At 43.9% G+C, this 17305-nt stretch overlaps 2 protein-coding genes and 2 non-coding genes across 7 annotated transcripts; 1 reads left to right on the forward strand and 3 right to left on the reverse strand.

The window, feature by feature from the left end:
* The first annotated feature begins 513 nt into the window (after positions 1 to 513).
* Positions 514 to 5238, forward strand: rnf224 (ring finger protein 224). Its single transcript, XM_024397118.2, has 3 exons — positions 514 to 979; positions 1875 to 2151; positions 4207 to 5238. Exons 2-3 carry the CDS (start codon positions 1876 to 1878, stop codon positions 4504 to 4506), a joined length of 576 nt encoding a protein of 191 aa, XP_024252886.1. The 5' UTR covers positions 514 to 979; position 1875; the 3' UTR covers positions 4507 to 5238.
* On the reverse strand, positions 5032 to 17281 carry prpf4 (PRP4 pre-mRNA processing factor 4 homolog (yeast)). Of its 4 annotated transcripts, none has more exons than XM_024397116.2 (14): positions 17144 to 17281; positions 10073 to 10279; positions 9800 to 9986; positions 9443 to 9530; positions 9254 to 9333; positions 9048 to 9141; positions 8871 to 8965; positions 8411 to 8469; positions 8155 to 8278; positions 7803 to 7892; positions 7482 to 7604; positions 6493 to 6600; positions 6191 to 6309; positions 5032 to 5615 (listed from the first exon to the last, which is right to left on the reverse strand). In XM_024397116.2, the coding sequence occupies exons 2-14, from the start codon at positions 10230 to 10232 to the stop codon at positions 5422 to 5424; spliced, it is 1521 nt and encodes a 506-aa protein (XP_024252884.1). In that variant the 5' UTR covers positions 10233 to 10279; positions 17144 to 17281; the 3' UTR covers positions 5032 to 5421. The 4 variants fall into 4 exon arrangements, with proteins under 4 accessions (XP_024252884.1, XP_024252883.1, XP_024252880.1 ...); XM_024397115.2 differs by lacking the exon at positions 17144 to 17281 and adding an exon at positions 10682 to 10826; XM_024397112.2 differs by lacking the exon at positions 17144 to 17281 and adding an exon at positions 10606 to 10756.
* On the reverse strand, positions 5738 to 5871 carry LOC112231527. Its single transcript, XR_002950486.1, has one exon. It is a non-coding gene; the product is annotated as a small nucleolar RNA SNORA47 (small nucleolar RNA).
* On the reverse strand, positions 6756 to 6891 carry LOC112231528. The gene has a single exon (XR_002950487.1). It is a non-coding gene; the product is annotated as a small nucleolar RNA SNORA47 (small nucleolar RNA).
* Positions 17282 to 17305: the final 24 nt, after the last annotated feature.

The raw sequence follows: 17305 nt of genomic DNA on the forward strand, positions 1-17305 counted from the left end.
AGAGGCTAATGGGGGCTAGGGTCATTTTCAGCCTGGACAAGGCAACGTCTCATTGTAAAGGTTACTTTAGGACACCTGCAGTATTTTTGCTTTATGGCCCTGGGTGACTGGTTCTTATGGACTCAGCTGACCAACCCACTGTGCTGGCAACTGGCTCCTGTGAGTGCTGGTGGATCGAGAGTGTAGGGTTCCTGCTGGTCTATTGTTGCCAGTGTAAGCTGATCTGCTGCCTGCTCCCTCCATACAGGAATGTGAGCCGGGCTCGCCTTTCAGCTGGTCAGACTGTTGGGATACTCACAACAACAAGTAGGAGGTGGAAAAGGGGGGAATGGACTTGTGACACAACCAGCTCAGTGTGTGTGTATGCGTGCGTGCGCACGTGTCAGCGCGTGCACATTTACGCCTGTTTGCTCGCAGTGCAGTATGTGTTGTTAGCGCACACGTGTTCTCATGCTCACCTGTGCCAATGTGCGCTTGATTGCATACATGCTAGGGCAGAGAAGCAGAGGGACCATCCCATCGGAGCCGCTCTCCCCCTGGAGAACCCCATTGTTCTCTGTGGCCTCTATAATATGTAACACGCTCCATTGACAGGCCTACGAGTGGGTGTTCACATGGAAGGGCGGCCTGAAATATTAAAGGGCCTGATGACCTGCTGCAGGCTCACATTGTTTGCCCTTCATTAGAGAGGAGAGCCGTTTCTGTGGAAGAGCAGAGCAGCAGGGGGAGATGAAGGGAGGACGTACCCCCCAGCGGGCTGTGCTCGGGATCCACGGGGACTAGGTAATAAAGGTTCTCTCTCTACTATCTGATCCTATAATGTACATCAGTAGTGCAGCATTAGTTTGTCATAGTGGGAAAGAGTGAAGGAATACGACACTGGACTAGTCCTGAGAAGGTTGCTTTGAAAACAGAAGCCATGGCAGGACTCCAGAGAACTACCAAGGACCTTCAGGGGGTTTGGAGGACAAACTAGAAGGTATGTAATGTTTTGTTATGGTTTCCCCCCAGTTCTGTTACCCATGCTTTTGGGTTGAGGCCAGTTTTCTATCAGCGGGTAGGGAAGAAGATCTGAGTGAGACTGACACATTCGATGTTCCTGACACATTTTTTCCCCTCACCGAGTCGATGTCCAAATGTTCCTGACACATTTTTCCCCTCACCGAGTCGATGTCCAAATGTTCCTGACACATTTTTCCCCCTCACCGAGTCGATGTCCAAACGTTCCTGACACATTTTTCCCCTCACCGAGTCGATGTCCAAATGTTCCTGACACATTTTTCCCCTCACCGAGTCGATGTCCAAATGTTCCTGACACATTTTTTCCCCTCACCGAGTCGATGTCCAAATGTAGTGAATAAATTTCCAACAGATTGTTAGCTAGGAGTTTAAAAATACTTTGAATAGTATGGACCATTTCAATGGAGTATTCGATGCAGACACGGCAGAAAGGGAGAACCACCGAGCACATCAGGGTAACCATCTCCCCTATTCGGTGACATAGTTTCAGCCAGTGAATAGATATCTGTGTCTCTGCTTACAACCAGCCTGTTGTGTCGTATCGTCCCACAACTGACTGCACGGACAGAGAATGTTGGAATGGGAAGTTAACAGCAAACATCTGGGTCTCAAATCCTTTCCTTGAGTCTAAATTTACTAGCAATTCAATTCCTCTGTTTTTGTATTGATCAACTGCAACCGTTTACTTCAGTAATTTGGTTGCGTGTGTGTTTGATTATCTGAAATGTTAACTGTAAAGTAGTAGTAGTAATGTCACTAAAGGGCCCTGAGTTTTTCTTGAGAATCTAACCTAACCAGGAAAAACTCTGGGCCATAGCAATAAGCACCCATTCATAATCTGTTCTCCTGTACAGGATGGATGAAGAGGAAGCCCCAGTTCCTGATGCCCCAGACTTTCCTGTCCCAGAGGACCCAGCAGAGGCCCCTTACCTAGGGGCCCCAGAAGATCCCCCAGTAGAGGGTGGTGTGGAGGCCAGAGGAGTTCAGCCATTCAGAGACAGCCGTAAACTGGACTGTATCATCTGCTACTGTGCCTTCAACCTGACTGAGAGGCTGCCACGCAAGCTCTACTGCAGCCACACCTTCTGCCAGGCCTGCCTGAGACGCCTCGACACCATCCTCAATGAACAGGTGGGTCTGACTGACTGTCACGACACCGGTCCCACCATAGACTCACACAGAGGCAGGATCTATCTCAATGGACTAGGCTACGCTAGTTAAACTGTAAAAGATGTTTGATAGATATTCACTATTTTTGGACCAGTTCCAGACTAGTTCAAACAGACTGGGCCTTTTCCCAAAAACGTGCAGTAATTTGTCAAACTATAGCTCACCTGTTCTCTTCATGAAAAGGAACACTAATTTGTTGAAGATCAGCCAATACGCATCATCTCAAACTAATTTGAAGATAACCAAAGCTGCAGAGCAATGGATTGCATCAATATACAGTTGAAGTCGGAAGTTTACATACACTTAGGTTGGAGTCATTAAAACTCATTTTTCAACCACCACAAACTTAACAAACTATGTTTTTGGCATGTCGGTTAGAAGATCTACTTTGTGTATGACACAAGTAATTTTTCCAAAGTGATCGGTTTACAGACAGATTATTTCACTGTATCACAATTCCAGTGGGTCAGAAGTTTACATACACTAAGTTGACTGTGCCTTAAACAGCTTGGAAAATTCCAGAAAATGATGTCACGGCTTTAGAATCTTCTGATAGGCTAATTGACATAATTTGAGTCAACTGGAGGTGTTCCTGTGGATGTATTTCAAGGCCTACCTTCAAACTCAGTGGCTCTTTGCTTGACATCATGGGAAAATCTAAAGAAATCTGCCAAGACCTCAGAAAAAAATAGTAGACCTCCACAAGTCTGGTTCATCCTTGGGAGCAATTTCCAAACACCTGAAGGTACCACGTTCATCTGTACAAACAATAGTACGCAAGTATAAACACCATGGGACCACACAGCCGTCATACATCTCAGGAAGGAGATTCGTTCTGTCTCCTTGAGATGAACGTACTTTGGTGCGAAAAGTGCAAATCAATCCCAGAACAACAGCAAAGGAGCTTTTGAAGATGCTGGAGGTAAGAGGTACAAAAGTATCTATATCCACAGTAAAACGAGTCCTATATTGACACAACCTGAAAGGCTGCTCAGCAAGGAAGAAGCCACTGCTCCAAAACCGTCATAAAAAGGCCAGACTACGGTTTGCAACTGCACATGGGGACAAAGATTCTACTTTTTAGAGAAATGTTCTCTGGTCTGATAAAACAAAAATAGAACTGTTTGGCCATAATGACCATTATGTTTGGAGGAAAAAGGGGGAGGTTTGCAAGCCGAACACCACCATCCCAATCGTGAATCACGGGGGTGCCAGCATCATGTTGTGGGGGTTCTTTGCTGCAGGAGGGACTGGCGCACTTCACAAAATAGGTGGCATCATAAGGAGGGAACATTTTGGATATATAGAAGCAACATCTCAAGACAGTCAGGAAGTTAAAGCTTGGTTTCAAATGGGTCTTCCAAATGGACAATGACCCCAAGCATACATCCAAAGTTGTGGCAAAATAGCTTAAGGACAACAAAGTCAAGCTATTGGAGTTGCCATCACAAAGCCCTGACCTCAATCCTATAGAAAATGTGTGGGCAGAATTGAAAAAGCGTGTGCGAGCAAGGAGGCCTACATACCTGACTCCGTTACACCAGCTCTGTCAGGAGGAATGGGCCAAAATTCACCCAACTTATTGTGGGAAGCTTGTGAAAGGCTACCTGAAACATTTGACCCAAGTTGAACAATATAAAGGCAATGCTTCCAAATACTAATTGAGAGTATGTAAACTTCTGACCCACTGGGAATGTGATGAAAGAAATAAAAGCTGAACTCACTCTCTACTATTATTCTGACATTTCACATTCTTAAAATAAAGTGGTGATCCTAACTGACCTAAAACAGGGATTTTTTTACTAGGATTAAATGTCAGGATTTGTGAAAAACTGAGTTTAAATATATTTGGCTAAGGTGTATGTAAACTTCCGACTTCAACTGTACTTTTCTAAGGAGAGACTGTATTGAGCACAACAGTCAGACCACTTAGAAAACAAAAGAGTTATGTTCAGTTAGACACTGACATATCCCAAGTAACAACCCTTACCCTGCCCTCTCTTCTACCCTCAGCAGATGTGGATCCCCTGTCCACAGTGTCGGCAGAACACCCCCCTCCCACGCGGGGGCGCTACAGCCCTGGACCTGGACCTAGTAGCCTTCTTGGGGGTCAAGGCAGAGATGGAAAACCAGAGGTCTTGCTCACGGCAGGAAAGAAGAGAGCTAGGCACCCAGCTGGAGCACAAGCCCTCTTTTGGGAAGCAGTCCATCATAGAGCAGCCTCAGGCCACCTGGAACCATGGTGGATTGGCTGAGCCTCGCTTCCATAGGAGCCCCTGCTGTAGGTGCTTCTTCTGCTGCTGGTGGTGCTGCTAGGTTGCTCAGGCATGTATGAATGACAGGAGTTGGTTAAAGCATCTGGCCAAGAATTCCCATTACAGTACCTCCTGCAGCTGATTATAGACACCTGGGCTTCCAAGGCTACAAAGTGGAAAATACCTAACGCCTGTCTGCCTTGACCTGACCAGGACAGACACCAGGCCCTAGTTGTGTGTGTGATTACACTACTGAGAAAAACAGTGGTCAGGAGACAAAGTTGTGCGGGGGACAACATCGAGTCTATCGTTTTACAAAGATACTTTGATTTGAAGACTAATGGAAAAATGTTTCAGCGCTCAAAAAGGGATGCTTGATAAGGACCTGTTTTGAGCTTGCCTACAACCCCCCTGCTGCCTCTTTTCAAATAGGCAACAGGACATATGGGCTATTGGTACCTTGTGGTACAGTCAACTGTTTAATCATTATATGCACACCTTGTTGAGTTATAGTACCATTTGTAAGTGTGTTTAATGAATATATATAACCATTTTGTAATGTGCAAGTGTAAAATAATGAAATATATTATGGAGTTTGTTTTTATTTAAAAAACAAAAAATTGGATCAACTTCTGACACCAAATGACTCGTGTTTAAAATCACCTAAAACAATGTTATTAACAGACAAAAATATCTGGGAGAAAGGACAGAAAGTATACCCACAGCTTCAAAGTTGTAGATATTAATAGCCTCAAATGTTGTTCAATAATAAATCAAACAATCTACTAAGTGTCAATAAGACAAATTCCGAATATTTAGGATGTTCAGATTAATCCATCAATCGAGAAGTTAACATTTTGCAGATCTTGGTTCCACATTCTTCTCCTTGAATGGAATGACAGTCAGGTATTGCCATAGAAATAGAATGTAACATAGAATGTCATTCTATTTCTACGGGTTGTCATCCCTCCCCTCCTCATTCTGACATCCAGAGCTTGAAGGTGCGGTCGTAAGAGCAGGTGGCGATGAGCTGTCCGTCAGGGGACATGTCCACGCCCATCACCTTTCCCTCGTGGCCCGCCAGCGTCTTCAGGGGAGACCAGCCCGGGTGGGTCCACACCTTGGCTGTGTTGTCATAGGCCCCAGTCAGGAGGAAGTGACCGTTATTGGCTAAGAGAGGGAGATTGATGGAGGGAAATGTAAGCACAGAACTATTGCAAGAAAACCGTTTATTTTTATAAATCCAGTTAGACTTTTTTAAAGGTTCAAAACAGTGGTATTACTAGTCCAAAATTATGTTCACAAACACAACATCAGTTCTTAAGTGTCTCAGAGCCGGTTGTTGCATTCGCCTTATTTTCCATTTAGGAGGTTATAACCAGTTATAACAGCACAGAACAAGCTGCTAAACCTTCTCAGTCCTCCAAAAGTGTATAAGATAGACTGAGCTGATTACAGGGGTTAACACCCCCCCCCCCAATTCAACACAGGCCAGCACAGATGTTTTCATGGCCGATTTATTGGACAAATTGGATTTGCGGGCCAGAAAAACGGCAGCTATTTGAAAATATTTAGGTCCATTCTCATTTCCTCATACTTTCTAACCAGTTGTAGGCGTTTTAAACCTGACGGGTCATCCACATGGCAGAAATCTGTCACAGTGACTGACAACTGTGAACCCTGTGATTACTCAATTGCTTGATTAAATATTAAAAAGGAGGTCGCTGGGGCCTGGAGAAACTCACGCTGGAATTTGACAGAGGACACCAGGTTCTGATGGGAGGGGATGGTGTAGATGCACTTCCTGCGGCGCAGGTCCCACACCTTACAGGTGTTATCCCCACTTCCTGTTGCTGCGTGGTAACTAAACGGAGAAGATGGTTTCATTAGTGGACCTATAAAACACACTCCGGCTTATCATCAAGTAGGGCCAGGAGTTTTTCCTGACCATTGAATAACTCCAGGCTGTAGTTCTAGATCATACGTTGAGGAATATCTGGCCCTATCCATAAGATATGAATAACACAGTATCTTCCATGTCATTTACCCGTTGGGAGAGAAGTCGATGCTGTAGATCTCTTTGAGGTGGCCCTCCAGGAACATCACACAGCGCCCGGTCCGAAGGTCCCAAATACGGCCAAATGAATCCAGACCCCTTAGGAAGAGATGAATACTGTGTACTGAGGCAAACTAGGATTCAGCCAACAGCACTGCTGATGAGGGGTAAGTAGGGATCTGTAATTCTTTCTACTGTAAATGATTCGGTTCTGAATTGCACCAGTCAAGATGCTTTACAACAAACATAAGATGGATCTGTACACAAACACAACGCCAGCTCTAATGTGTCACATGTAGCCGGTTTGTCGCATCTGACTTATGTTCATTTAGGAGGTTATAACCAGTTATAACAGCACAGAACAAGCTGCTAAACCTTCTCAGTCCTCCAAATTGTTCAGAAAAAATGTGCACTGAAAGAGTAGTGTGTGTGTGGGTGTAAAGAAGCATGTTATCATTAGGGGACATGAAGGGAACATTCCTGTATGTTTCAGACCAAGCCAGCCGCAGAGGCTCTTGGTCTGCCAAACCTCTAATTGAGATAACTGGGTGGACATCTACTGGCCTTCATTAAAACAGACTACTGAATCCAACCATTGTTTTACTATAGCAACCATCCCCTTTAATAGGCTAATCTAGATCTGCTCTTTGACATGACAGCACTTAAATTACGGGGTTGATCTTTCTTTTGGCAGTTTTCTAGATAGTATTTTCGTTTCAGGGAGGACACAGATCCCGGTTATCTGAAGCCAGGATGTGTTGTAGAAATAACAGGGTAATACTCTACAACAGTGCTAGATTTACTGGAAACATACATTGCAACAGAATGTTTAGAGACAAGCAAAAGAGAACACAGAAATGAATGCGATTTAAAAAAAAAAACGTTTGAGATTTCTTCAACAGTCTCTCCAATAATGATGTAGTGTGAACAAATATTGACAACAGACATTGACTTTCATAGCATATCCCGTGAGATCTTACCCAGTAGCTGCCAGAGATCCATCAGGGTGGAATTGCATGTCATGGACTCCTTTACTGTGTCCCTCTTGGTGCAGGATCTCCTCCTGGGCTTCCAGGTCCCACAGCCTCCACGAATTATCATAGCTGGCAGGGAGAGGATTAAGCCTCACTTTAGATTCAATTTGAACAATGCCAGTCTGGCCAGAGTACAATTTATCTATGGTGGAGGCAAGTGACCATGTTTGTTTTTATTGTATTGCCTGGATGGACCGTTCTAAAAACGATAAAAGTTCTCAACTGGCGTTGCCGGGTTAAATAATACTAAGGATTAAATTCACCCACCAGGTGGTGCCCAGGAACCTTCCAGAGGGATGCCAGGCTACTCTCGCCACCCTCATGGAGTGGCCCTCGATGTCAGCGACAGGCACGTCGCTGTAAAGAGAGGGGTTACCACAGTTACAATACATCAACATGCTTTTCCCCCTTCTTTTTTTAAATGGCCACATGTCAGCAGCGCACTCCACAACCTCAGCTACTGTTTATGATGATACCCGAGGAACATTTGGGAAAAAAGCTACACTGCTCTTGGTCGACCCCTCACCCCTTTTTTGCCTGAATAATATTTGGTAGCCTCCCTTATTTGACAGACTGCAATAAAGACAGAAACACAGCAACGACAGCAATCGGAGCAGACCTGTCCAGACTCCAGAGTTTGACGGAGCCGTCGGCAGCACAGGAGGCCATGTTAACATCAGAGTCCTCCAGAGTCAGAGTGGCCTGAGGATGAAAACAGATGGCCCCCACGTGGGTATTGTGGCCTGTGAGAAGGGAAAGAGAATGATAAGGAAGTATTGGGGTTGGAAATACTTACAATTAATATGACTACAGTAGCCCAAGCAAAGAGTAATTGCAAAGGGCTAAGAAAGGGGAAAATAAGAGATTGTTCTTACCTCGAAGGGTACGGACAAGGGTACAGTCAGGAACATTCCACAGTTTACACAGGCCACTCCTAGAGAAAAGTCAGGAAGAGATTAGGAAGTGTCACAAATACCTTTATTGACAGCAACATTTTAAATACAAAAAACACCCAAAGTCAAACAGTACATTTACATGCACACTAATAATTTGATATTAAACGGTTTTCTGAACTATCTTTGGAATTATTAGGACATGTACACAGCTTTGATAAAAATCAGCTGTCCAACGGAGTATCTGATCTGTGCCTGCACCGGTAGCGCAAGCCTCCCTCTTGTGCGCGAGTTACAGTGGGTTTGGAGAAGTACGTAAACATTTCAAACAAACGGTTATATTAATCTGACTATCCACAATAATCATATTAATGTGTGCATGTAATCATGCTCACTGCTGCCTGTGCGGTGCACTGAGAGAGGAGTGAGAGAAGGGACTCACCAAGATGCAGTCACCAGCATTTTGGAGTTGGGGCTGAACTGACAAAAGGATATAGGCCTGTCGTCACCGATCTGACTGCAGAAGTTATTCAGGTTCTGGATAGACAGAGAAAATGTCATTCTACAACTGTTTTTCACAAACAAGACAAATGCTTTTGGAGACTGATGGAGGACGTACCCTGAGCGTCTTGTGAAGTTCTTGCGTCCTGACTGTCCGTGTAGATTCTGGGATCTCCCTGTGAGCTCTGGCATCTTCTAACCTTTTCACAGCCCTGTTGAGACAACGTGCACGTTTTTTATTAATATGATTTTGCTGCAAAACAACCTTTGAAACTATCATTGTCATCATGGTAACAATGGTCCACCGTTAGAATCACGCTGTACCTGGGCAGAGAGTATCTGGCCAACCAAAGCCTTGCCTCCTTGAGAGTGGTCGGCCCTTCATGGTACCATGTCTGCTGACACTGAAAGAGGGGAACAGGAGAAGACCTCAAACGCGTGTCTCCATATTGAATGAATATGGACTGTAAGTAGAGAGAGAAAGATATAGGAGAGTCAAGCCACATATCACACCTCCTCTTGGGAGCGTTTGGATTTCTCATCGTCCTTCTTCGATTTCTTCAATGCATCTGGACCCACTACAGAGAGGATATTCCTTAGCCTAGAAAAGAGAGCAAGTAAAAATTGAGCGGGAGAGGGAAAGAGAGATTATGAGCAAAGATTAAAAAGGTGGACATAATGCAAGTGAAATATAACTAGCGATAGTGTGTTAAAGCATTAAGGCAATTCCTCAAAACGGCTGTTTTAATTGGCGAGTTAACATGTTGTAAAAGCATCAAAGGGTCACAGACGTGTGGATTGTTATCTAATTGTTGATTCACACATTCAAATATTAGAAGGGGTTGACAGAGCCATGCTTGTGTCCCTCACCTCTCTCGTCTCTCAGCAGGCCCCTCCCCAAACAGTGTGATTGGTTCCCTGAGGGCCCGTAAGCAGGCTTTGACCTCTGCATCGTCTGTGGATACTGTGATTTGTCTCGCTCTCTTTCTGCGTTCAAAGTCAGCCAATACCTCAGACTGGCGCTCAGTCACACGTTCCTCAAGCTCAAGGGACTCGCCTTGAGGGGAGAGGAGAACTTAGATGATACCTCAACAAACTCTTCATAACCCTTTTCAAATACAGATTTGTGTTTGGTATACTAACCACTGGAGATGTTAATGTTGCCAGCCTCGATTCCTGCTTTGACAGAATCTTTGCCTGACCCAGAAGCCTCTCGTCCCAGCCTCTCCCTCTCCTTCTCCTCCAAACTGCCATAGAAGATCCTGGTCTTCTTCACCAGCGGAGCTTCTTCATCGTCGGACATCTCTGGTCCTTATGTATAGTCCCACTGTTTACCACAAAGATACTGGCCTGGAATAGACAAGACATGCGCAGATTAAAGAATGAGAACTTGATCGCCAACCACCTCAATCGCTATAATTAATGAGGCAAGGTGTAAAACTATTATACCTAGCAATTTGCTGACCAACAATAGCTAAGTCCCTAATCAGTAAATCAAATGGATAAGATGCATTGACAAAATATTGGGAGTTCGCGCTGCCTTCCTACACAAGAGCACGTTGACATAGCCTAGCTAGCTACTCTGGCTAGCTAACGTTAGCAAACAGTACTCAAGAGTTTGCCAACAGCAAAAGCATCCCCCAACCAAACAAAATGCTCAACATTACGTGGATTACTTTAGCTGTATTTCATTCTTGGGTTTGAAATAGCAAAGCAACTACAAAAGAAAAGTAACTAGCAAAATCAAATTACAAAAGTGGTCGCCGCGTTGTATCTCGGTCTGGGAACAGGAAGTTGTTTATCGATAAAGTTGGTTAGAAATTTCACAGCGACATCTAGTGTAAAGGAGTCAAACCAAATTTCTTCCTCTGGGTCAAATCAATGGGCGTGTTCGAGAGCATCCAACCCGTGACATTAAATTCTGACTGACTGATCTAGAAACAATATTGGGCGCGTTCGAGCAGATCACGTTTGTCAAGACGTTGACCAACGTTGGTCACCGCCTTTCAAAGTGTGTTGCATTATGGGTATAGGTCAGATTTGCGATGACATGTCGACTGCATGACCTTTACAACAACCATGTGATCAAAGGTAATTAACCTTGACTGCAGTCAACTGGAAATTTCTGCATTTGCCCCTCACCAACTGCAACATGAAGTCGGAACTAAAGCATTGTGGGAGACAGGCTTCTGTTTTTTGGAAGGATAGGGCACTACATGCTCATAAATGGTTGATGTCACATTCTATCATTGGTTATTATCAGTGAATGTTTACTGTTTTGGATGGATGATTATTTAGAGCTTAAATACATCTTTATCCATACAATCAATTTTTTAAACATTTTATTTATTTCACCTTTATTTAACCAGGTAGGCCAGTTGAGAACAAGTTCTCATTTACAACTGCAACCTGGCCAAGATAAAGCAAAGCAGTGTGACAAAAACAACAACACAGAGTTACACATCAACAAACGTACAGCCAATAACACAATACAAACATCTATGTACAGTGTGTGCAAATGTAGAAGAGTAGGGAGGTAAGGCAATAAATAGGCCATAGTGGTGAAATAATTACAATTTAGCATTAACACTGGAGGGATGGATGTGCAGATGATGATGTGCAAGTAGAGATACTGGGGTGCAAAAGAGCAATAACAAAAAATAACAATATGGGGATGAGGTTGTTGGGTATGCTATTTACAGATGGGCTGTGTACAGGTACAGTGATCGGTAAGCTGCTCTGACAGCTGATGCTTAAAGTTAATGAGGGAGATATAAGTCTCCAGCTTCAGTGATTTTTGCAATTAGTTCCAGTCATTGGCAGCAGAGAACTGGAAGGAAAGGAGGCCAAAGGAGATGGCTTTGGGCTTTGGGGATGACAAGTGAAATATACCTGCTGGAACGCGTGCTACAGGTGGGTGTTGCTATGGAGACCAGTGAGCTGAGATAAGGCGGGATTTACCTAGCAAAGACTTATAGATGACCAGAAGCCAGTGGGTTTGGCGATGAATATGTAGTGAGGGTCAGCCAACGAGAGCATGCAGGTCGCGGTGGTGGGTAGTATATGGGGCTTTGGTGACAAAACGGATGGAACTGTGATAGACTACATCCAATTTGCTGAGTAGAGTGTTGGAGGCTATTTTGTAAATGACATTGCCGAAGGCAAGGATTGGTAGGATAGTCAGTTTTACGAGGGCATGTTTGGCAGCATGAGTGAAGGATGCTTTGTTGCGAAATAGGATGCCAATTCTAGATTTAATTTTGGATTGGAGATGCTTAATGTGAGCCTGGAAGGAGAGTTTATAGTCTAACCAGACACCTAGGTATTTGTAGTTGTCCACATATTCTAAGTCAGAACCGTCCAGAGTAGTGATGCTAGGCGGGTGGGCAGGTGCATGCAGCAATCGGTTGAAGAGAATGCATTTAGTATTACTAGCATTTAAGAGCAGTTGGAGGCCACAGAAGGAGTGTTGTATGGCATTGAAGCTCATTTGATGGTTTGTTACCACAGTGTCCAAGAAAGGGCCAAATGTATACAGAATGGTGTCATCTGCGTAGAGGTGGATCAAATCAAATTTATTTATATAGCCCTTCGTACATCCGCTGATACCTCAAAGTGCTGTACAGAAACCCAGCCTAAAACCCCAAACAGCAAGCAATGCAGGTGTAGAAGCACAGTGGCTAGGAAAAACTCCCTAGAAAGGCCAAAACCTAGGAAGAAACCTAGAGAGGAACCAGGCTATGTGGGGTGGCCAGTCCTCTTCTGGCTGTGCCGGGTGGAGATTATAACAGAACATGGCCAAGATGTTCAAATGTTCATAAATGACCAACATGGTCCAATAATAATAAGGCAGAACAGTTGAAACTGGAGCAGCAGCACAGCCAGGTGGACAGGGGACAGCAAGGAGTCATGTCAGGTAGTCCTGAGGCATGGTCCTAGGGCTCAGGTCCTCCGAGAGAGAGAAAGAGAGAATTAGAGAGAGCACACTTAAATTCACACAGGACACCGAATAGGACAGGAGAAGTACTCCAGATATAACAAACTGACCCTAGCCCCCCGAAACAAACTACTGCAGCATAAATACTGGAGGCTGAGACAGGAGGGGTCAGGAGACACTGTGGCCCCATCCGAGGACACCCCCGGTCAGAGAATCACCAGCAGCAAGAGCGACATAATTGATATATTCAGAGAAAAGAGTAGACCCGAGAATTGAACCCATAGAGACTGCTAGAGGTCCGGACAACAGGCACTCCGATTTGACACACTGAACTCTATCTGAGAAGTAGTTGGTAAACCAGGCGAGGCAGTCATTTGAGTAACCAAGGCTATTGAGTCTGCCGAAAAGAATACAGTAATTGACAGAGTCGAAAGCCTTGGCCAGGTCGATGAAAACGGCTGCACAGTACCGTCTTTTATCGATGGCGGTTATGATATCGTTTAGGACCTTGAGCGTGGCTGAGGTGAACCCGTGACCAGCTCGTAAACCAGATTGCATAGCGAAGAAGGTACGGTGGGATTCGAAATGGTCGGTGATCTGTTTGTTAACTTGGCTTTCAAAGACTGTAGAAAGGCAGGGCAGGATGGATATAGGTCTGTAACAGTTTGGGTCTAGAGTGTCTCCACCTTTTAAGAGGGGGATGACAGTGGAAGCTTTCCAATCTTTGGGGATCTCAGAAGATACAAAAGACAGGTTGAAAAGGCTAGTAATAGGGGCTGCAACAATTTCAGCGGGTAATTTTTGAAAGATAGGGTCCATATGGTCTAGTCCAGCTGATTTGTAGGGATCCAGATTTTGAAGCTCTTTCAGAACATCAGCTATCTGGATTTGGGTGAAGGAGAAGCAGGGGGGTGGGTTGGGCAAGTTGCTGCGGGGGGTGCAGAGCTGTTGGCCTGGGTAAGGGTAGCCAGGTGGAAAGCATGGCCAGCCATAGAAAAATGCTTAATTGAAATTCTCGATTATCGTAGATTTATCGGTGGTGACAGTATTTCTTAGCCTCAGTGCAGTGGGCAGCTGGGAGGAGGTGCTCTTATTCTCCTTGGACTTTACTGTGTCCCAAAACTTTTTGGAATTAGTGTTACAGGATGAAAATTTCTATTTGAACTGACTATGTATATTTGTGCCTGACTTCCCTGAAAAGTTGCATATCGTGGGGTCTAGTCGATGCTAATGCAGTACGCCACAGGATGTTTTTGTGCTGGTCAAGGGCAGTCAAGTCTGGAGTGAACCAAGGGCTATATCTGTTCTTAATTCTACATAAAAAAAAATTGGGCATGATGGTGAGGAAAGCACTTTTAAAGAACAACCAGGCATCCTCTACTGACGGGATGTGGTCAATATCCTTCCAGGATACCCGGGCCAGGTCAATTAGAAAGGCCTGCTTGCTGAAGTGTTTTAGGGAGCGTTTGACAGTGATGAGGGGTGGTTGTTTGACCGCGGGCCCCTTAAGGACGCAGGCAATGAGGGAGTGATTGCTGAGATCCTGGTTGAAAACAGCAGCGGTGTATTTAGAGGGCAAATTTGTCAGGATGATATCTATGAGGGTGCCCATGTTTACTGATTTAGGGTTGTACCTGGTAGGTTCCTTGATAATTTGTGTGAGATTGAGGGCATCTAGCTTAGATTGTAGGACAGCTGGGGTGCTAAACATATCCCAGTTTAGGTCACCTAACAGTACGAACTCTGAAGATAGATGGGGGGCAATCAATTCACATATGGTGTCCAGGGCACAGCTGGGGGCTGAGGGGGGTCTATAACAAGCGGCAACAGTGAGAGAATTATTTCTGGAAAGGTGGATTTTTAAAAGTAGAAGCTCAAACTGTTTGGGCACAGACCTGGATAGTATGACAGAACTCTGCAGGCTCTCTCTGCAGTAGATTGCAACTCCGTCCCTTTTGGCAGTTCTATCTTGACGGAAAATGTTGTAGTTGGGGATGGAAATTTCAGAATTTTTGGTGGCCTTCCTAAGCCAGGATTCAGACACGGCTAGGATGTCAGGGTTGGCGGAGTGTGCTAAAGCAGTGAATAAATCACATTTAGGGAGGAGGCTTCTGATGTTAACATTCATGAAACCAAGGCTTTTACAGTTACAGAAGTCAACAAATGAGAGGGCCTGGGGAATAGGTGTGATGCTGGGGGCTACAGGGCCAGGATTAACCTCTACATCACCAGAGGAACAGAGAAGGAGTAGGATAAGGGTACGGCTAAAGAACTGGTCGTCTAGTGCGTTGGGAACAGAGAATAAAAGGGGCATTGCTTCCGGACAGAGGCGTTAGCCAGCGGTAGCCACTCGTTTGCCTCTAGCTAGCTGCGATGATCCGGTGTAATGGCTCAGAGCTTGCGGCAGGAATCCGATGACGTGGTGGAGAAAAGCAGTCCGATATCGCGCTGTGCAGACTTGCAGGTATTGACCGAGCTAAAGATGAAGTCCGCTAGCAGGGCTAACAGTGACTATTAGCTAGTAGCTAGTTAGCTGGCTAGGTTCTGATAGAGGTTCCAGTTATAACGTATAAAAATAGCAGATCCGTACCACATTGGATGGGGCGGGTTGCAAGGAAGTATATTTAGCTACTAGGTGGAAAGTGAGATTAAAATAGAAAAAATATATACAAAGAAAAAAAACAATAAGACCGACTATTTACATGGGGCAAGATCAACACGCATGTCCGACTGCTACGCCATCTTGGATTCACTAATTACATAGGCCTACATGTGATCCACATTTCTAACATAAATAAATGAAATATCTTACTTGTGACAATTTAGCTAATGTATTTATCTAGATGTTACTGTAATGTTGTGTCCAATGTTACAGCCTACAATTGTCGTCTGTAATATTGTTGTCACCAAACAAATTCTAATTGGTTGATTGTCTATTAAGTGTGAATAAAATTGAATATATATTGTAGGCTACACATGGGTTATTGTCAAACATTTCTACACTAGCAATCTGTGTCCTGGAAACCGGCCCTAAATGAGCAAGTATCCCAGACACCAGTCGTGGGGTCAATACCAAGTGCATTTGACTGCTTGGCATATTGTTTACTCAGTAACTTATATGAACTGATCGTATTCGTATTGTTTACCCAGTATGTGAACTGTTGTACAATAATAGTCTAATACTTTTCTCTACAGTGAGTGTTTTGTCTTTCATGTGATTTAATCAAATTCTGTTCTTTACACGCTTACTGACAAAAACAACATAAAGGTTGAGTATTACAGAAATACACTGCATGCTGTAGTGATGCTGACATGCAACAATTACCATACAGTAAGAATCCTGATGTTGCACCTTCACAAATAATAATGAGAAAAGGTACAAGGGCATGAAGTAATGACAAACAACAGAGCATATCCTATATGCTGCAAAAACACCTCTCATTCTAGTAGCCTATGCACTCACTACCTGGTCTTGTAAATATTAGAACGAGCTTGGGCTGGAATCTAATTTCTTTATCAGGACATTCATTCCTTGGACCATGTTGATTATGTTAAGCCTTGTGTAGAAGTGGAATTTTGACAGCATCCACTTCATCGGCAATAACAAAGGCGAATGCCATGTCTGCCATTTAACGTTTCCTAGAAACAGTTGAAGTTGTCAGACTTGCAGTTGGTTCATTCATATACTTCTGCCTACAGTCATCTACTTTCGTACGCCCATTGAGTAGTTTATAAGCAGTGGTGTAAAAAGTACCCAATTGTCATACTTGAGGAAAAGTAAAGATACCTTAATAGAAAAGGACTCAAGTAAAAGTCATCCACTTAAATACTACTTGGGTAAAGGTCTAAACGTTTTTGGTTTTAAATATACATAAAAATTTAAAGTAAAAGTAGAAATAATTTCAAATTCCTTATATTAAGAAAACCAGATGGCACAATGTTTTTGTTTTTTAAATTTATGGATAGCCAGAGGCATACTCCAACACAAAGCATTTGTGTTTAGTGAGTCCATCAGATCAGAGGCAGTAGAGGTGCCAGGGATGTTCTCTTGAGAACAGCGTGAATTGGACCATCTTCCTGTCCTGCTAAGCATTCAACATGTAACTAGTACTTTTGGGTGTCAGGGAAAATGTATGGAGTAAAAAGTACATTATTTCCTTTAGGCATGTAGTGAAGTAAAAGTCACAGTTGTCAAAAATATGAATAGTAAAGTACTACTTAAGTACTTCACACCACTGGTTATAAGGTGATTTGTAAACCAGTCAGTCTTGACTCACCTTTAAAGTCGGCTGCAATAGAGCTCGCCAGTTTGTAATCCGAAAATTAGTTACATATGGTTCGTTCAGCCATTCAAATGACAAAAATGTATGGGGAAAGAATTCATAAAAGGTCATGTTAACTGACTGATATTAAGCCTGTGTTAACCGCAGACATTATTT

Source organism: Oncorhynchus tshawytscha, linkage group LG33 (assembly GCF_018296145.1).
Source record: "Oncorhynchus tshawytscha isolate Ot180627B linkage group LG33, Otsh_v2.0, whole genome shotgun sequence".
In the NCBI taxonomy this organism is placed as follows: domain Eukaryota; kingdom Metazoa; phylum Chordata; class Actinopteri; order Salmoniformes; family Salmonidae; genus Oncorhynchus; species Oncorhynchus tshawytscha.